The sequence below is a fragment of the Rhinolophus sinicus genome, linkage group LG18 (assembly GCF_036562045.2).
Source record: "Rhinolophus sinicus isolate RSC01 linkage group LG18, ASM3656204v1, whole genome shotgun sequence".
NCBI lineage: Eukaryota > Metazoa > Chordata > Mammalia > Chiroptera > Rhinolophidae > Rhinolophus > Rhinolophus sinicus.
In genome coordinates, this window is record NC_133767.1 from 17,781,694 (window position 1) to 17,801,667 (window position 19,974).

A 19,974-nucleotide genomic window follows, 5' to 3' on the forward strand; every position below is an offset into this window, starting at 1 on the left:
GCTCCCGGTACCACTGGTACATCCTCTGGGGAAACTTGTACCAGGAGCACAAAGCACACCCCTGGGCCTCATTCCATTGAACTGCCAGGTGGAGCCACAGACCCCTAGGCCTTTACCGTCCTGACCCCTGGGGCAGACGGTGCAGAAGGCGGGCAGGCCTACAAGTTGGCAGCAGAAAACCAGGAGCTGAGAGCCTGGCTGTGGACGCTGGCTGGAGGCAGCTGGCTGCTCTCTGGCGGCCAAGTACGGGGAGCTGTGCCAGGCAGTGGGCCAAGCGTGCCCAGCTCACCCCAAGGGCTGTGGCTTTCTAGCCCCGCTCTGTCCCCCCTCAGCTCCCAGGAGTTGCATGACCAGTTTGGGAAGGACATCTGGGTGCTACAAGTGACACGTAGAGGGCTTCAGGCCACTGACAATGGAGGCAGCAAATCCCAGAAAAGGTGGAGCAGGAGTTCAACAACTGTTGATGAGTGAAGTGGACCAAAGGCCATGAGGTACCAGCTGCCACGACCAGCTGACCGCTTCAATTGATTCTGGCTCACAAGCCGCTTCCTGTAGCCCTAGTTCTTACTCTAACACCTTCGTCAAATAACAAGGCAGGAGACAGGCCCAGGTATAACAGCAGGATCTTTTCTGGTTTCTCAAAGCGCTGCGTCGGGTGGGGGCAGAGACAGAAGAGAATGTAAACATTGGGTTCCACCTCCGGGAGCTTAAGGGCAGACCCCTTTCCCAGAGAGGAGCTGGAAGGTTGGAAGGGAACAAGGTGAAAGGTGTGGGCCCTGGTGAGACAAAGCAGGGGAAGCCTGAGAATAGAGGAAGGAGGAAGAACAGGAAGAAGAGCAAGGAGTGGGGGACATTTCCTATTCCAGTGCATGTCCCATTAAATAAATCGGGAGTACAAGAACTGCGGAAGAACCGAAGGACAGAAGACAGAGCAGACACCCCACCCTGGGCCGACCAGGTCCTCTGTTCATCATTACCACTCTGAGATGTCTAAGTGAACAAGGAGGGCCTTGGGCCCCGGCCAGGAAGTGGAGACAAGCAGGACTGAAGAAGGGGGAGGAACTCAGCTCCACTTCATGAATGAGGGGAGCAAGTGGAGTGTAAGAATCTGAAAACTGCTGGCTCCCATTGCCAGGAGTCACCCTTGTGGTGACAGAAGGCCAATCAGGACAGTACCTGGGAAGGGACCCCACAGGGAACCGGGGCAGGAGTGACAAAGACCCCGGCTGGGCCTAACTGGAGGTGCGGGGCCCTAGATGTGTGTCACGGCTGCCCCAGGGAATGGAACTGTCCCATGCCCCATGCTCTGACTGCCCTGGCTGTAGGATCAGCAGCTGGCAAGGGGACGAGGAACCAAGCCACCTTCCCCAGAAAAGGACAGTCTGCCCAGGGGCCTGCTCTTGGCTGAGGGAAAAAGGGGGGCCATGCAGTCCAGCCCCGGGGCAGAGGTCAGAAATAAGTGTCCTGGCGGGCCTCAGAGGCTGAGGCCCGGTCGCCACCATCCTGTGGGTCTGGGGGCCCATCTGCCTTTCGGCGCAGGGAAAGCTTCCTGCCGTGGCCCTTCTTCTGCTTCTCCTTCTCCTGCTTCTGCCGCTCCCTCTCCTGCTTTTCCCGCTCCTTCTCCTGTTTCTGCCGCTCCTTCTCACGCTCTTTCTCCTGTTTCTGCCGCTCCTTCTCCTGCCTCCGGGTCTCCTTGCTGGGACCCAGTGGCGTGCTGTTGCCAGTCGGAGAAGGAAGAGATGGATGCAGTCCCTCAGCGGTGATCACAGGCCCCGGGGCAGGCCCAACACTGGCCCTGCGGGCAGGAGGGGGCGGAGAGGGGGCCCCCCCAGCTGCCCGGGAGCCTCGGCTCTTGAGGCCAGGGAGGCTGAGGAGGCTGGAGGAGGGGCCCAGGGGGGGTTGCTGTCGCCGGCGCTCCTCATGGATGGCCCGGGAACCATGCAGTCGCCGGGAGGGCCGGTACTGCAGCTGCCCCCGGGTTTCCAGCCACTTCTTGAGCTGCGCGGTGTTCTCTCTCTCAATCAGTGCTTCTGTCACTGGCAGGTTCGTTACCTGGATGGAGAAATGGGTGCCAGCTGCAGTGACGGTGGGGCTGGCCTGCAGCGGGCGAGGCTGAGTCCCGGCCAGGGCTTACCTCATGCACCAGGAAGTCCTCCTGCATGCACTGCGGGGGCAGGCTGCGCAGCTGCTCCATGGTCTCGTACATGCCCTGGCAGGCGCGCAGCTTCTCCAGGGAGCCCAGCGTGTGCCGTAGCAGCACCAGGGCCACCCGGAAGATGATCTTGACGCCTGTGGCCGAGGAGACAGCGGGGAGATGGGGCCTGGGTCCTAGCCTTCGGTTAGGAGGGACTCCGCCCCACCCCGCCAACCTTACGGGTGAGGGAACTGAGGCCCAGCAGGGAAATGAGCCACCAGGGGCTTCAGGTTCCTGGGAGGGGGAACAGGCTCTGGGTTGGCCGCAGAGCCGAGACCAGGCCCACCAAGCACCTTGGGTCAGTAGGAGCCTGGCTCCCCCGGCCTGACAGGCTCGCACCTTCGCAGAAGAACATGTCCCAGACGCGCAGCACAGAGGCCCAGGGCAGCGTGCGGGCGAAGATGCACATGAACCACTCCGTCATGTAGAGCACGGGGTCGATGCGCTGTCGCCGCAGGTGCCGGTGAGCCAGCGGGGACGCCCGGCGTAGCAGCGCAAAGAAGATCTCGCCATCCAGCTGGATGGCCTCCTAGAGGTGGACGAGCCGTGAGGAGAGGCCCGCTGTGGCCTCTGTGGGGTCCGACCGATCGAACAGGGGATCCTCACCTCAGTGGGAGAGCCCTACGCAGAGGGACAGGGGCAGGGGGGGACAAGGGCCTCCCTGTGCTTGGGGACAGTCACAGCCCCGGCGCCAAGCCACCACACACTCACCAGGCCTGCACTGTAGTAACCGGGGAGGTACTTGTCGCAGATCTGCACCAGGCACCAAAAGGCTTGCTGAGAAGGGCGAGAGTGGGAGGGATGATGGGGCCTGAGAATCGGGCAGAGGATGCCCCCCACCAGCACCAGGGGTCTCCCCAGCCGCCCCCGCAACCCCCAGTCCGGGCCCCAGGGTGCTGACCTCAGCAGGCATGTGCATGAGCAGCACGGCGGCCACCGGGGCCTGGGCCTGGCAGTAGCCCTCGTCGGGCCGGTAGATGGTGTAAGCCTTCAGGATTCGGTACAGGTCCTGTTGCCTGTGAGTATGGGGGAGACCATGAGGCAACCACAAGAGTTGGGAGCGCTGCACCCCAAACTAAACCTGCCCCCACGCAACTGCACGCAGACCCCTCGGAGGCCCAGTTCCAGACGAACCTCAGCGCTTCACCACCACCTACCTGCATCCCCGCCCCGCCCCTCCCTCGACCTGCCTGTCAGGCTCAAGCCAAAGACGACCACAATCAAAACTCTCGGCTCCCTGCCATCCAGCAGTCTGCTGGCTCTCCCTCCTTCATCTGCCAGCAACCCAAAAGCCTTCAAGGTCATCTTCTTCAGGAAACGTTCAGTATCTGCAGCTTCAGTCCTCTAGCACTGAACGCTTTTATCAGCCCAGGGCAGGGCCTGCCTTCTCGTCTCACAGGATTTCATCAGCTCCCCCAGTGTGTCCAGTGGGCCCTGGCTCTTGGTGAAGGCTCAGGAAGCCAGCTGGGCCTCAGACCTTTCTCTAGTCTCTGCATCTAAAAGAATAAACTAAATCTCTGCCCTACCCGTTCCTCTTCCTCGAAGGCGCCCCATCGCTGTGCTGGGAATCCCACCCACTCAGCCCCACAGCAGAAAACAGAGCCTGCCTTGACTCCACACGGCTCGTCACCAAGTCCCTGCGACACTCCAGCCGGAGCTCCATTCATGTGCTCCTTCTCTTCCCCTCCGCAGCTGCTTCCCAGCTCGGACCTTCTCCTCACCCAGAAACGAGTCGTGGTCTCCCAGGTTCTCTCCCTGCACCCCGACACACACCTACGCCTAACCACTGTGTACAGTCGTGTTTCCCCAAATTTGGCCACTGAAGTATGCTCTTCACTTATACTTTGCCTACTATTATTTACTATCTTTCCTCCACTTTGCAGTAGCATCCATGCAGTGACAGGCTTGCTACACAGTTATCTGACCTAATCCCGCCTGCTTCTATACCCTGCCTCCCGCACTGCTCTGGGTGAACTGTGACCCTGCCCAAGCTCAGCATGTCCACCTGGGCACGGGGCCCATCCCCTCTTGCCCACATAGGCCATCACTCCAGCAGCCTTCCCATTGCTCCTGCAGCATCGATTTTTTTCTCCCTACTAGGTCATTCCCGTTGGCATACTGACATCTGCTATAAGCTTAAAACAAATCTGACCCCACTTTCCGCTCCAAATACCACACCTGCTTTCCTATTGAGCAAAACTCCTCCTGAGAACACTCTGTCTTCAACTTCTTTCCTCCCATTCTCGTCAGACGAACCCACTGCTCCCCAGAGAACTGCTATTATCAAGGTCACCAATGACCTCCATGGTGCTAAGTCAGAGGGCAACTTGCAGCCGGCCTCGACTTGGCCCAGCAGCAGCATTTCACACGGCTGCTCCTGCAACCCCTCTTCACTCCCAGGAATCACACCTCCCGGGTCTCCTTCTATCTCTCCAGTGTCTCCTTCAGGCCCCTATCTGGTTTTCTCTTTCTCATTCTTGAAGCACTGGAGCTGCAGGGCTCCGTCGCGGAACCTCCCTTCCTACCTACACCTGCTGCCGTGAGCCCGCCGCATCCAGTCCGAGGCGGAGAGACAGCCCATCTAGAGGCTGACGGCTCTTCAACTGACAATTTATTTCCAGTTTAAACCTCTCCCTGAAATCCAACCCACCTGAATGTCCGCTAAACATTTAAAACTATATATTCCAGAACTGAGCTCCTAACAGATCCCCCAAGACCTTCTCGTCGCCCCCGTTCTCCCCATCCGTATCAGTGGATAGCAAATCCAGTCCTTAGTTTCTTAAGGCCAAAATCTTTAAGAGTCATCCATACTCCTCTCTCCCTCTGTCTCTCTCCTCTCTCTCCACATCTAATCCACTGGCAATTCCTTTTGACTCTACTTTCAAAATAGATCCAGAGTCCAGCCACTTCTCCCCATAGTTTCACTGCTACCATCCTGGTCTATCTATCACCATCTCTCTCCTGGATTATGGAAATTGTCTCCTAACTGGTGTCTTGGCTTCTGCCTTTGTCTCCTTATAGGCTATTCTCAGCACAGAAGCCAGAATGGTCCCTTTAAAACGTAGATCACATCCGGTCACTTGTGACCCCCATCTCCATTCACACCCGCCTGCCCCCTTTCTGGCCTTACCCTTCTCTTTACATACAATATCCTTTCCTTCTTTGTCTTGGTGTCTGTCCCCAATAAAACAGAATCAGCCCCACGAGGGCAGGACTTTTTGTCTCTTGTTCACGGCTGTCATCTGTGACCAGAACAGTGCTTAGCAGACACTGTTCTCTATAAATCTTTGCTGAAAAGGATGAAGCCATTGACCAAAAACGTCCATCTGGGAAGCACCTGCGGCCATCCCATCCTGCACGTGACTAGGAAGCAGTATATGTGCATCGTGAAGAAGCCTGGCACACAGAACAAAACCCAAGAGCCTGGCACAGCACTGAAGGGCCCTCGGTGATCTGGCCCCCACTGCTCGTCCAGCCTCAGCTCTACCCCACCCCACTGCCCAGGCACAGCTGACGTACCCTCCCCCCAGGCAGGAAACGCCGCCCGCTGCTCTGCTCCTGTCTAGCCTTCAAAACCAGCTCAAATGCAGCCTCTTCAATGAGCCCCTGATGCGTCTCCCCACCCCACCCCCAAGTCAGAATCCCTCCATGGCCACTTTCTTCAATATGGCCTGACACTCAACCCGTTATGGACCGGCCTTCCAGAAGTCCTGGAGAGCATAACTGCTTTGAACCCAGCCCTGGATCCACCGGGAGCCGTCCCCAAGTGCTCGCTGACTGACCCACACACCAGGCGAGCTTACCCATGTCCCCCTCGAGCGGCGAACATCTCGTGGAAAGGGAACTGGCGGTGCAGGTCCTTCTCAATCACATCCAGCCACTTGGGGTCCCCAGGAGCCCGTTCCAGCTCCTGCAGGGGGACAGAAGCAATCACCTCAGCATCTGGTGGGGGGACTGATGATACCCTTCGCACAGACAGTGTCACCTGTCCCCACACCCTGGACGCACCTCAAACTTGCCCGGGTTCTGCTCCAGGAGTTCCCTGCTGTTGGACAGGTACTGCCAGGCCTTGGCTCTGAGGGACGAGGGGATCCCCTTCCGGCAGCGCAGCTTCACCTACGGCAGAGAGGCGGGCGGCGGGACGGCTTTAGGGGCTGGCCTCTCCTCCAAGCTTTGCCCAGCAGTCCTCAGCCTCCCTGGGACACCCCTGCCACATCCCATAGGCTTGACCTCACTGGACCTGGCCTGGCCTTCTATCTTTAAAGCTACTCCTCTCCCCAGGCCCCAATAACACCTGCTCCCAAGTGGTCTAGAGAGCAGATACCATCATGACCCTGGGCTTCCCCAAAGCACAGGGGCCCACCGTGTCCCTACCCCGCCCACTGCCCTGCCCACCACTCAGCCTTCTCAAACCTTCTGGAAACGCCGAGAAAGCCACTTATCCCAGTTACTGAACATCTCCAGCCATTTGAGCTCCCGCTGCCGAGCCACATCCACGGGAATGGAACTCTCTCTGCAGGATTGGGGGTCAGGGGTGAGGGGAGAACATGGAAGGGGTCAGTAGCAGTAGTATAAAACCTGGATTGGGGGGAACTGAGGCAAGCCACCTTCCCAGGCTCAAAGGAGAGACTGGCCATAAAAGCATTTTGTGAGCTGCCAAACATCAGGATGTCTTGGGGCCACCTGCCCCCTCAATGGTCCTAGTTCACCGCCCCGAAAGGACTTTGGAAGGAATCTGTGTAGAGAGTGTGTTCTCACGTTGGATCTCCATACAGAAGTATGTTTAAATCCCACTTCTGACATATGTAAGTTTAGGGAGAGAGTACAGAATATTTAAAACCACACTTTGCATCAGACCACGTTCTGTCTGTATCACTTATTCACTGTGTGACCTTGGGCAAGTTACTTAATTCCTCTAAGCCTCAATGTCCTCATTTGTAAGACAGACAGAAAAACAGCATCTACTGAGAGGTTATATAGGATAACACATAGCAGGCGTACAGTAGGTAATAGCAATTATTATCCATAAAATGAAATACAGAATCCACTTTTCTGTCTGAGTCTCCTGCTATCAGACTCTTGAGACCCCTGGGGCCATCTGCAATTCCTTCTACCTCCTCCTCCCTGAAATCACCCCAGATTCCCAAGAAGCTTTCCTCGCACTTTGCCCGCTGTTCCGTAAGAACTTGACATTCAAGATGTCCCATCAATCTTGAAACAGTTACTCGTCGGAGCAGGACCAGGTGAAGGGAATGGAAGAGCGAGCTTGGGTTTCCGGACAGCTCTGACCTCAAATCCCAGTGATGTCCCTTAGAAGTTGGGATGTCTTGGTAAGTGATAACCTGAATCTCTTCCTCATCTGTAAAAAGGGGTGTCACCACCTATGCCACAAAGGTGTGAGAAGAATATTGAGAAGCTGTACATCAAGGACTAGTAAATGGAAGGGCTCATTAAATATTAGTTTCTTTTGTCCTAGAAGTTCCTTTAACAGAGACAGCGACTCTCAGTCTCGATCATAAGTCAGTTCCAAACTCTACCAAAGGCCAGGAAGAGTAAAATATCTTTCCTACCCTTGAGAATGTCACAAGTTAGCTGGGGAGGTAATGAATACATGGTATGGGAAATGCAATGATAAAATGCACAGAAGAGGCACATCACTGGAGCAGCGCCGGTGGATTATCAGGGAAGACTTCCTGAAGGAGGGGACATCTGAGGTAAGCCCTGAGAGACTGAGTGGAACCGAGCAGGAAAAGAAGGGGGACTCAGTTCAACAAGGCCACAGCACTAAACACAAGGACAGAAAGCCAGAGAAGCTGCAGAGCCAGATAAGGAGCCTGAGTGCAGGCCAAAGCCCTTGGACTTTATCCTGTGGCCAGTGGGGAGCTGCTAAAAGTTTTTAAGTCACATGTGGCCCAGCAGGCCTCGCTCAGTGGACTCCTCCAGCATGGGAGACGGATTTTGGAAGTTGGGGTGTCTTGGCAAGTGGGACAAAACTGCAGAGAAATAGCACCCAGCACGATACCTGACACACAGTGGGGCTCACTAAAGTCCAATCCCATCCAAGTTCCTTAGGGCAGCAGAGTATTGGGAAGAGAACCATTGGCACACATCCAGATTATTTGGGTGCGGCAAGTCATTCAACTACTCTAATCCTATTTTTCATCTGTAAATTGGATACAACACATCCCTCATGCATGGGGAAGCACGTGTGTCAAGCTTCAGTTGCCTTCTCATAAGACCATGAATGTCAGTGCTCAAAGATTTTCTGATTTTTCGTTGCATTATAAACCCTGCCAAGAATGCTCTCTCACAGGACGTACCCCAACGCCAGGCAGGTCTCCCTAACCCCAGCCATGACTAGATTCTACTCATTCTTCACAACTCAGATCTGCTTCAGTTATTAGGTTGGTGCAAAAGTAATTGCAGTTTCAAGTTAAAAAAAAATTGCAAAAACCACAACAACTTTTGCACCAACCTAATAGATTCCCAGACTGGCCAAAAGATCCCTTCCCGAGGTACTCACGAAATCCTGCGATGATCTCTAGGCGACACCCAACACACACTGATTGAAACTGTTTTTCCTCCCTATAGAGGATGAGTATCTTGAAACAACTATTTTATCCTAAATATCCAGCATAGGGCCTGCCACCTGGGTGCTCAGATGACGCTGAACTGACCAGTCGGTTACAGGGGTACAGGAATCACAGGCAGGAGCCAAAGAGAGAAAAGGAAGAAGTCGGAGGCGATCACACCCCCACCTCAGGAGTGACTCAGGCCGCTGGAGGGAACTAGGAAAGAGTAAGCCAGGTTGGGGAGATGAGGAAATGGGGAAGAGGCCTCCTCCACCCCCTTTTCCTCAGTGAAAACACAAGACTGCCCTTCTGTTTGGAAGAGGGGCCCTGCTTTCAGGGGCTCCCCTTGGTAAATCAGACTTCCCCACCTCACCACCCCATCAGACCGAGGGCTGTGAGCCACATGCCTGCATCCCTCCCAGACGTGCCCCCCAAAAGGACGAAAGATCTCTGCCAGGACCCCTGCCCAGCCAACTCTCCAGATTATGTGGCCCATAGCTGGAGTGGCACATCAAGGAAACGGGAGACCTCAGACATTTCATTCAATGTTTCACTTCACAGAAGAAACTGAGGCACGGAAATGGGGAAGACACTAGCTCAAGGGCACACAACACATCAGAGGCAAAGCTTAGGCTCAAAACCAGAACTCCTGATACCTGGTCTGAAACTCTCCCAAAAGGGGGAGTGCCCAGAAACTTCGGGATGCCCTAGGCATGGTAGGGCTTGCAAGTGTCCCACCCCCACTCATCACCCATAGGTCCTCAGAGGACGCTGGGCTGCCAGAATCTGGGCACAGTGCATCTTTTCCCCTCCCCCCACCTCTGCCTCCCTGAAGCAGTCCCACTGGGTGTCCACTGGGTACTCACAGGCTGCCCGAATACTGGGTGCCCCCCAGGAAGCCATACTTGTCCGTCTTGCGCAGGGCCAGCCCGTTGATCTCTGAATCTGAGCCCATGGAGCTCACATCATCCGCCAAGGAATCCCAGGTCCCAGACCTGAGGCTCACGGAGTCCAAGTTACTCAGAGTGTCCGGGGCCTGCCCTCGAGGCCCAGAGATGCCAGGTCCCAGGCTGGACATGGAGCCGAGGTCCTGAGAGTTTTCAGCAGGCTCTGGAGCAGGGGTGACCATCACAGCGGCGACTGAAGCCTCACATGTCCCTGGAGGGCCTGTGCCAGGCCCTGACGGGTCCTCTGGAGCCTGTCCTGTTGATGCTGATGTTGCTGCTGCAGCTCCGTGTCCACTTGTCACCTGTCCTGCTGTCATCGCTGCAACCCGTGCGGTCACTCCTGAGGCCACTGTGGTTCCCGGCTTGGGGGCAAGCGGGGGTTTGGCGGTCAGGGCCCCAGGAGCTGTTCTGGAAGGGGTCCTGGTGGGGGTCCCGGTGGGGGTCCCTGGTCCAGGGGTGGATGAGGTGCTCGCCTCCTCCGTCTTCGGAGAGTCTGACCCTGGGGCCAGAGCCATCGATGTCTCCCCTGCAGCGGACACCAGGGGCTCTGCGTCGGAGGAGACCTGCGCCCTCGGGGCTTCAGGTGAGGCCTCCAGAGTCAGCATCACTACCGTGCTGCCCGTGACCGTCGGGGCCGGGGCCGGGGCCGAGGTCTGGGTCGGGGCCGGGGCCGGGGTCGGCCCCAGTACCCAAGCAGGCCGCGCCTCCCCGGGGGCCACCAGGGTGACCGGGGCCGAAGTGGCCGTGGTCACTGCAGGCCCCGGAGCCACCACCAGGAAGGGCCCGGCCCGGGAGCCGCGGGGCGGCGGCGAGGGGGCCGCGGGGGCGCCATGACGGCGCGGCGGGGCCACCAGGGGCGCCGGGCCCGTCTCCATGGCCGCGGGCCGCCTCTCACATCCCCCCGCCGGGACGGCCGCAGAAGGCGCCGCCCCTCAGGCCGCTCCGCGCAGCCGGCCGAGGAAGGGGAGAAGGTGAAGGGCGCGGCCCGGCGCGAGCCGGCGGCAGGAGCGGAGCGCGGGCGACCGCCGGGCGCGTGGAGGCGGGGCTGGGGGCCCCGGGCGCCTGGCTCCGGGGTCTCGCTGGCGCCCCCTCACCCTTAGCGCCGTCTCGCCGCCGCCCCCTCCCTCCCGCTTGGGGCGAGCAGCCGACCTCGCGCCTGCGCATAGGCCGGGGTGCCGGCTAAGCGGCCAGCGTTTCGGCGTTTCACGCCTGCGCGCCGGCGGTGTCATCGCGCTCCTTTTTGCTCCCGCCTTGTCAGAGGCTTGGACGAATAATAGGAGAGAGGGAACTGGGTTTCTGCCAATCGTGGGAAGGGTGGGTGGGGTTGGAGGTGGGAAGGAGGCGGGTACGCTGAAAGAGGAAACGGAGAAGGCGGAGAACTAGAAGACTAATGAGAGGGCGAGTGACGCAGGGGGAGGTGGGATGAAGGAACTAACTAATAGAAAAGCAGGAAGCTGAACCTCCCGGCCAATAAAAATGACTGAAGAGTGAACGACCGCGGAAGGAGGCGGGTGCTGTGTGAGAAGAGACGGGTCTGTCTAATAGGAACGATAAAAAAAAGGAGCCAATGAAAAGGGGGGGTAGGCGGAGGTCAACTTGATAGTGACGTGTATTTGGGAGGTGACGGACAGAATCCGCAGTCAATAGAAAGAGCTGAGGAATTCTTTAGGCCTCCCAAGAAGGTCAGGAAGGAATGAATGACAGCTGAGGGGTGGGGGTGGGGGCATCAAATTTGCGATTAATTAGCCTAATCAGCCAACGAGGGCTTTCTCTTCCTTTAGCAACGGGAGGAAAATAGACAGCTGTCTCAGCCAATGGCAGCACCCAAAGGGAAGGGATGCTGCCAACAGGCGGTGCCAGCCCAGGGATGTCTGTGACAACCGGAGACAAGCGCGGGAGGTGAGGTGACAGTTGGGGACAGCGCGGGGAAAGGACGGGGGCCGGGGGCATTAGTGTAGCCCTTAGCCAATAAGAGCGCCGCACTTCTGAGCGCCTCCACTCCATCCAGCGCCTGAACTCCCCCACTCTGATGGTTTGTGAGATCAAGCTCTATCACAAATCCAGCGTTCTCAACCTCCACTCTGATTCTCATCCCGGTCCGCACCCAATTCCAACACTTCAATCCCAGGTGACTATAACCAGAGCCCCCAAATCCTCTAAATGACCCATCTCTCTGGATCCACCATCTCCTCCCAGAATCCCAAGTTCCAGGTTCCTCTCCTCAGCCTCCATTTATCTGAGCTCCTCCCCGGAATCCAATTTCCAATTCCTCAGATCGCATCTGAGTGTGCCCCATTCTAGTAGGGATCCCAGACCCCAAACCATGAATTCTCAATACCATGAACTCCCATGTCTGTGTTCTGATTCTTGTGGGATCCAAGACCCATTCCATCAACACCCATCCCCTCATTGCCACACCTCTGTGTGCTCCTCATTTTCTGCTAAGAAACCAGACCCCAATACTATGAGCTCCCTAGACTATGCTAGACCACAAAGTCCTAACTTTATGAGCCTCTTCTCTCTCTGACTCCCATCCCGCTGAGCCCTAGGGTTAGAGGGCCCTGATTTCCATAGAGTCCGCCATCCTGAAATCTCAGTTGTGCCTGACTCCCAACTTCCCAGTTTCTCCTTGGTTTCTGAGTTCTCAGAGGCTCCTCAGACACAGATCCTGTGAATTCCCATTCACTGCTGGTCTCAACTTCCCCACTCTCCAGTGGATCCAAGCTTCCTGAACACTTCCCACATCCCTGTCTCCGGAGTTTTCCTCTTCTCCCAGAACCCAGTAAAAAGTGGGTTCCTCCCTGGGCGTAGACCCCCCACGGTAACCTTATAAGGTGAGGCAGCTGTCGAAAGAGGCAGGGAGGGGCCAGTCAGGGGGCCAAGGGCAGCTGCTAAGTTTAGGATGGCTCCTTCTCTCTTCTTAGAGACAACAGGTGTCTGGGCCCCAGTGCCCAGAAAAGAAAATGTCTTAGAGGCATTGGCATGAGGCTGGAGGAGGGCAAGGGGCAGGACATCAGGTCCTAGAGGGGGCAGGAGGAGATGGGTGTCACTGTCAACCTTGGGCCTCCTGGGGTTTCCTCAGCCACTATTGCCCCAGACATCCACTGTATGGAGGGGACTGGGGCACTAGGCAGATGGGAAAGGGGACCTCAAAGTCACACAGTCAGCCCAGCTGGCTCTTGCCCAGAATGGATAGTCACGGACTGTCCCCAGCGACCAAGAGGAGGTGACCAACTAGTTTCGGTGTCTCTGACTCCTTTCCTCTGTTTCCACACCAGTGTCCAAAGAAATGATCACAGACTCACACTAGACCATGTCTTTCTCGTTTCAAACCTTTCCAAGGCTCCCAAGTTCTCAGCCCTCAGCCTGGCACTGAAGGCCCTCCAGTGCCTGGTTTCTAGCCCCTTACATCCCCTGCTCAAGCCCTGTCACAATTCTGGCAGCCTGAACGCTTCTCCAGACCTTTGCCCACCCACGCCCTCTGTTTAGCACACCTGCTCCTCACTCTCACCTGACTCACTGCCACTGGCCTCATTGCCGTTCCCACGCTCCCAGACAGGGCTGCTGTGCCCTCTACTTCTGTCAGTTTCTGTATTTGTCCTGTCTCCATGGTTGGACTATAAGTTCCACCAAGGCAGTGCCTAAATATTAATTACAGTTGTATTTCACTAAAGTGTTTCCAAGTAGTATTCACATCCACAAGTTTTGTGGGATGGGAATTACATTCTCATTTAATAGAGAGGGAAACCAAGGCCCAGGGAATTGAAGCACAAAGCACAAGATCACAGACAATGCTCCCTGCGCCAGGCTGTCTAATCTGTTCATACCTCTGCATCTTTCCTCACAAAAGCCTCCCTCTTCTTGAATGGGATGTAGAAGACCTTCCTGGTCCTTCAGGTTCCTCAGACAGTTCTCTCCCACCTTTACACTCTGCCACTACCCCCACACATACACACACTTGACCGTGAACTCCACATGTGAAAGGGGTTGTGTTTGCCAAAGTGCACCCATCACACTATAGGTGCTCAATAAATGTACTGGGTTTTAATCTGGGCCCACCCCACTCAGGAATGCAGGGGCCTGGTTCATCTCTCTTCCAGCACTGTACCCTGGCTTGGGCCCTCTCTGAACTCTGACACATTCCAGCCCCCTTTAGAGAGAAAGAACCTCCCTTCCTGACCAAGCCCTAGTGAGACATGCATCCCAAGACTCACTCCCTCCTCCCCTCCCTTCCTGGACTCCAGCTGCTGCAGGCCCTCCAAGAAAGGAGAGGCCCTGAGCCTGGCTATTTTGGTATCTGGGATGGGTACCCGCAGGGCTAAGGTTACCTTGGTATGTTAAGGGCTCCCTGGGGCAGGACTATATAACCCCAGAGGGACTGCCACAGGCTGACTGTCTCACTCCTTTCCATCCAGAGCCACATCCTGGTCCCCAGGAGACTGACAACATGGTGAGTGAGAATCCCCCAGCTCCTGCCCAGATCCCTCAGACCTCCGGGAAGCCTCACCCTTTTAAAGAAGGTAGCTAGTTGCCAGTCCATCAGAGGAAGAAAGATGAATCCTCCCGTTCTCGGTACCACTCATGGGGAGCATAGAAAATGATGACCTAAAGGACCCAGCCAAGGAGAATCTGTTCAGTCGCTCCCCTCACAGGAGCCCCATCCTTCTCATTGCATGTTCCATATCTTCCTGCACTCCCTCTTCCTAAAACCCTCTGCAACCAGCCAGGCAAGGATTCCTACTCCCACTTTACAAATGAGAAAGTAGACGTTCATATAGGATGAATGAGTGGATCAGGATCATGCGGTTAGTCTAGGCTCAGAGGAAGCCAGCTCAGGGCTCTGAAAAGGGGAGGGACCTTCCATTTGTGGGGTACGATGGACGGATGGGACTCCAGGGCTACAGATAGGAATTTGTGGGTGCAACTGAAGCAAGCCCTCTCAGCAAAGAGGTCATAAAACGGAGAAGACTAGAGCTAGAAGAGTTGCTTTAGAAGAATGGACTCAAAGAACCTGAATCTAATCCATTGCCTCCAGAGAGTAGTAGGATCTGGCCCATGGACCTCTTTGACCAATCCTCACCCCCCAGGCACCCAAGAAGGCCAAGAGAAGGGCAGTGGCCGAGGGCGGAAGCTCCAATGTCTTCTCAATGTTTGACCAGACTCAGATCCAGGAGTTCAAGGAGGTGAGTGAGGGGAAAGAGGAGACTGAAGGCAGACCAAAGGCACCCCCAGCTGTCCCTCCCCCCCAGTGCGCACCTGTTTTAGGGGGAGGGGAAGAGTTTAGAATTCCTTGCTCCTCTCCCTGCTTGGGGTGTAAGAGGACAGCTGGCCAGGGGCCAGAATCTGATCTGCCTGGATGCTAAAGCCTGGCCTTGTGGGACCTAACTCCTCCCGCCTCTGCCCTCCACAGGCCTTCACGGTAATTGACCAGAACCGAGATGGCATTATCGACAAGGAAGACCTGCGGGACACCTTTGCAGCCATGGGTGAGCCCCCCACCTCACCCATAAAGGTCCAAGGCTACAGTCCTGGGAATTCAGAAGCCTGGGTTCCAACCCTGCTGGCTCCACCCTGGGCCTCAGTCTACCCAGATGAAAAATGGGTAGGATGATCTGAATGTATGAGAAGCATCACGCACTGGTCCCAGGACCCCACTCCAGCCTATGCTTCCCCCACCCTGCTTCAGGGCGCCTCAATGTGAAGAATGAGGAGCTAGATGCCATGATGAAGGAAGCCAGCGGTCCCATCAACTTTACCGTCTTCTTGACCATGTTTGGGGAGAAACTCAAAGGTGAATCAAGTGTCCTCAGTCCAAGTTCCCAGCAGTCCCTTCCCACACCTTTCCGGGACAGGCCTGTCAGGGCAGCTTTCATATGTCCTCTGACCCCCAGGTGCGGACCCCGAGGACGTGATCACCGGAGCCTTCAAGGTGCTGGATCCCGAGGGGAAGGGCACCATCAAGAAGCAGTTGTAAGTGACCCCCAGAAAGCTTCTTTAAATGCCTACCGAGGGTTAGGCACTGCCAGGGTAAGGGTGAAGTTAGGACTGTGGGAATGGGAGACAGGGTTACATTTTCCCAGCATATACCAGGGAAAGGGCACAAGCAGGGTAGCCACAGTGTTTGGGAGATCAACGGAGGGATCTAGAGGGACCCCGGTTTTCAAAACGAGACTGGGAATGGCAACGAGGAGGCGGGAGGGAGTGGAAAGGACTCACGACGTCCAGTCTCAACTCCCTGCATGTCACCTCTTCCAGCTTGGAGGAGCTGCTTACCACACAGTGCGACCGCTTCTCCCAAGAAGAGGTGAGTGGGGGAGGGGCCCAGGAGACGCGGAGGGAGGGGGGAGCGAGCGAGTCGAAGGAACCTGTAGGAGACGCAATCTTGCAATCTGCCCAGATCAAGAACATGTGGGCGGCTTTCCCTCCCGACGTGAGCGGCAACGTAGACTACAAGAACATCTGCTACGTCATCACGCATGGCGACGCCAAGGACCAGGAGTAGAGGACCCTTTCAGGCCTCCGCTGGCCAACGCCTTCCAGCCAGTCCGACCTCCACCCCGACTTCAAATAAAATTTAACTGGTCTTTGTTTCTTATCGGCGGCACCTTGGGTGTTTGTGTGAGGGGCTGGGGTGGGAGGCAGGGCTGAAACACTGCCAGGCACAAAGCGAGTGCCCAACGCTTGAATAATGGCCTGGAGGCCTGGGTGGGGCGGCTCCACCTGCTGGGAAAGAGATGACTCGCGTGACCTCAGGAAAACTTAGTTTTTATTGAAGACACTGCTCCGGTGAAGAGGCGGGGATGGGGTGGTCAGGGGCGGGGCTGGAAGCTAAGGGCGGAGCCAAAGGCGGGGCTACAAACTCGAGGATGCGGGGAACCTGTTAGCCGAATGCAGTGCAAGGGCCGGCTTCACGGGCCGGAGCTCCGAGATTCGGCGCTGGGCAGTCTGGGGTTCCGGGGCTGGACAGGAGATGGGCCGAAGGCGGAGCCGAGGTGAAGCAGAGCAACGGCGAGGGCCTCAGAGCACGTCCGACTGCTCGCCCTGAGCCTGGCTCTGCTGCATTTGCGCCTGCATCTTCTCCAGCATCTCTTGCATGCGGCGCAGCTGTGGGGGGGATGATTGCGGCGATGGAGCCGGGCGAGGCCGGGGAGGGACTTCAAAGGGGACTGGGGGCCCTGGTGTGGGGAGGCGAGGCGCTTGCTCACCTCTTCGTCTTTCTCGCGGATCAACTTCTCCGTGTCGGCCAGTGGCAGCATTGGCAGCGGGATCTCGGTAGCGCTCTGGCGGGAGAGTTTACTAGGGGGTGGGGAAAAGGGATCGGAATCAAAGGCGGGACCTAAGGTGTGCGTCACTACCAGGAGGCGGGACCTGGGACGACGTTGGGCTCTAGGAGGCGGGGCCGTGTCCTTGAGGTTACGGCCGTAAGCAAAGTAGGTGGGAAAAGACTGGGAATGAGGTCTGGATGGTGAGGACCCGGCCTTGGGAGCACCTGGGAGTCAGCTTCGTCCCTCACCTGCGGCTGGCTCGATCGCGTGCCCCAGGCCGGGCCAGGCTCTGGAGGCAGCGGGCCCGGTAGCCCTCGTAGAGCAGGTCGTGCGTCACCTCCTTCAGGTCTTGCAGATGTGTCTGCACCAACATCCGTCGCAGGTTCAGGAAATCGCAGTGATGTGGGTTCTCCACTGGGGGGACGGGGCGGACCCGCGAGTGTCAGGGAGCTTCCGGTGCAGCCCCGCCGGCAGGGTCCAGTCGGCCTGCAGTCTGGCGGTCTGCCGCCCAAGGACCCCTCCTTTGACTCCTAGGACCTCCGAGACCAGAGCTCGACCCAACGTCACAAGTTGGGTGCGGGTGACTTGGAGGCGGCCTGGGCTCCCTGCGGGTCTCAACGCTTGCCCCGCCTTACTCACCCTCCACTGTACCCCAGGAGTAGTGGCGTCCCCTCACGGGTCGCGTCCCGCCGTCCCTCACTACCTCGCATGAACCGACAACTGCGAAAGGAATGCTTTCCTAGAGGGCGGGAGTCAGGGATCACCGCTGGCCCCTCGTGGGCAGAAACCTTCTCAGCCTGCACCCCCGCGCCGCCTCCCGCCTCCGCGCCTCCCGCCTTGGCCGCTGCACCTTCATCTCCGCATCCTGCCTCTTGAAATCTTCGTCCTCGTCGGAGTCACAGTCGGGGAACTGATAGATGTTGATCTCCTCCTCCTTCAGCTGGTCCCGGATCTCGGAGGAGACAGACGCAGAGACAGTGAGAGACAGAGAGACAGATGATGGAAACAGACACCTTCACAGGGAGAGATCTAAGAGGAGGCAGACACCAAAATACCAGGAGACAGACAAGCAGAAACAGCAGGGGAGGCCTCTGAAGTCACTGGAGGGTGGGGGTCGTCAGCGTCCTGGGGCCAGAGGGCGATCTGGAACCATGTCTGTCTATGCTCGGTCCCCAGGCAGTTCTCAGCCCAGCCTCCAGCCCAGGGATTCCATTCTGAGCCTCCAAAGATGTAGCCCCTTCAGGCAGCTTACTTTGCACCTTCGCATAGTCTAGCCTTGCACATCATGCTCCCAAACGTCCCCCTACCCCCAGATCAGAGACGTCAAGGCTGAGCTCAAGTTTGATCATGACTTAAGGCTTCACATGGGGCCAAATGCCAGACGTCCCCACACACACCTTCTGCTTGAGGGCCTGGGTTTCCTTAGGCAACAGGGCATCCGCTTTGCCAATAACTGGGATGATATTGACCTTCTCGTGCACCGCCCGGAGGAACGCCACATCCAGGGGCCGGAGCCTGCACCCAAGGATTGGCCAGGGCTTGGTCTCGGGGTACAGAGACACCCCCCCACACACACCCTTCCCAAATGCCCCAACCCCCAGGGTGTCCTCCCAGACCCCCGGCCAAAAGGTGAGATGAAGTAGAGGCAGCAATGGACTCGGGAATCCTGGATGTTCTTCCGGTTCAGGCCACTCTCATCCCTAAGATACTGTTCAAATTGCTCCTCAATAAAACGGACCACGGGCAACCAGCTGGGGTGGGGACAGAGGAGAGAGCGTGTGGTCAGAGATCAGGGGACACATGGCAGGGAACGGGGAAGGCTAGCCAGGACTGGGCATAGGTGACAAGTCGGGAAGCACAGGGCACTTGGGGCCACGTGGCCACCACACAGGCCCCGCCTTTGGGTCAGGGCGGGTGGGAGGCCAGAGCAGACCAGCCCTGTACCTGGGCCCTCAGTCTCCACAGAGCAGCCGCGCTGAGCCTGAGCTCTCATCCCTTCCCCCACTCCTCACCAGTCTGAGCAATCCACTGAGTCCCCAAAGCCAGGGGTGTCCACCAGGGTCAGCTTCACCTTAATACCCCCCTCCTCGATCTCCACACCTCGCCGCTCGATGGTCAGCGTTTGAGTCAAGCGAGCTACGGGACAGGGGGAGGTCAGAGAACTGGATAGGGGTCTGAGGCGGGACGGACTGCCTTTCTCAGCACCACAGTTGCCCCCATCAATTTTTCAGCAGAATCTCAGAGACCAGTAGTGAGCTGTCTGAGTCGCCCAGAAAGTCCTGGGAGACCCAGATAGAAAGGAAGAGAATCATCTGGGGGTGTCGGAGGGGGGCAGGGTGCCGGAGAGGGTGGGGAAGGTCTTACCACTGGCCTCTGGCAGTTGCCGATCCGCATAGAGGTTGGTGAGAAACAGGCTGTTGATGAGGGTGGATTTCCCCAGGCCTGACTCCCCTGTGGACAGACCAGGTCCCCCTGGTCAGGTGAGGGGACAGCCAGGGTCTCTTGAGGACCCACCACCAGTCCCCTCTCCAAAACCCCCAGACCTGCCACCATGAGTGTGAAGTCGAACCCCTTCTTGACAGACTTGCGGTGCAGCTGGTTGGGGAGGGCTGCGAAACCCACATACTCCTTGTCCTGTTGGGGGGGGGGGGGCGGGCAGTCAGTGTGAGGCTTCTGGGAGTGGCAGGCTGGGCCTCCCGTAGAACCTGATCTCAGTCTACTGTGGGTGGACCTGGGCCTGGTGACCCTGGGGCTGGAGATGGGGGTGCAGAGATGCCTGGATTCCTGGGCATAAGAACTCACCATGGCCCGGGTAGCTGTTGCTGTACCTGCTGTCTCTCCCCACTTCCTCTGGTGGGGCAGGAAGTTGAGTGCAGCAAACAAGGGGGCGGGTTATGTAGGAGGCTCAGATGTTCTAACTGGCCCAGAGAGGTGGGGGAAGCCAACACCAAAGACACCTGGGGTCCTCACCTGGCTCCCTTTGCCCATCCACCCTT

General features: G+C 57.3%; 3 protein-coding genes across 3 annotated transcripts; 1 reads left to right on the plus strand and 2 right to left on the minus strand.

Moving 5' to 3' along the window:
* Positions 1 to 606: 606 nt before the first annotated feature.
* On the minus strand, positions 607 to 10,920 carry TBC1D10B (TBC1 domain family member 10B). Its single transcript, XM_019717305.2, has 9 exons — positions 9,633 to 10,920; positions 6,608 to 6,707; positions 6,203 to 6,310; positions 5,998 to 6,104; positions 3,096 to 3,210; positions 2,906 to 2,971; positions 2,534 to 2,723; positions 2,135 to 2,289; positions 607 to 2,052 (listed from the first exon to the last, which is right to left on the minus strand). Exons 1-9 carry the CDS (start codon positions 10,586 to 10,588, stop codon positions 1,450 to 1,452), a joined length of 2,400 nt encoding a protein of 799 aa, XP_019572864.2. The 5' UTR covers positions 10,589 to 10,920; the 3' UTR covers positions 607 to 1,449.
* A 3,087-nt stretch (positions 10,921 to 14,007) lies between these two features.
* MYL11 (myosin light chain 11) lies at positions 14,008 to 16,308 on the plus strand. Its single transcript, XM_019717208.2, has 7 exons — positions 14,008 to 14,163; positions 14,801 to 14,896; positions 15,124 to 15,199; positions 15,400 to 15,504; positions 15,605 to 15,683; positions 15,969 to 16,017; positions 16,111 to 16,308. Exons 1-7 carry the CDS (start codon positions 14,161 to 14,163, stop codon positions 16,213 to 16,215), a joined length of 513 nt encoding a protein of 170 aa, XP_019572767.1. The 5' UTR covers positions 14,008 to 14,160; the 3' UTR covers positions 16,216 to 16,308.
* Positions 16,309 to 16,462: 154 nt separating this feature from the next.
* SEPTIN1 (septin 1) lies at positions 16,463 to 19,909 on the minus strand. The gene is made up of 11 exons (XM_019717260.2): positions 19,781 to 19,909; positions 19,522 to 19,612; positions 19,343 to 19,429; positions 18,991 to 19,114; positions 18,595 to 18,729; positions 18,376 to 18,493; positions 17,829 to 17,930; positions 17,618 to 17,717; positions 17,227 to 17,392; positions 16,919 to 17,009; positions 16,463 to 16,817 (listed from the first exon to the last, which is right to left on the minus strand). The coding sequence occupies exons 1-11, from the start codon at positions 19,781 to 19,783 to the stop codon at positions 16,731 to 16,733; spliced, it is 1,104 nt and encodes a 367-aa protein (XP_019572819.1). The 5' UTR covers positions 19,784 to 19,909; the 3' UTR covers positions 16,463 to 16,730.
* Positions 19,910 to 19,974: the final 65 nt, after the last annotated feature.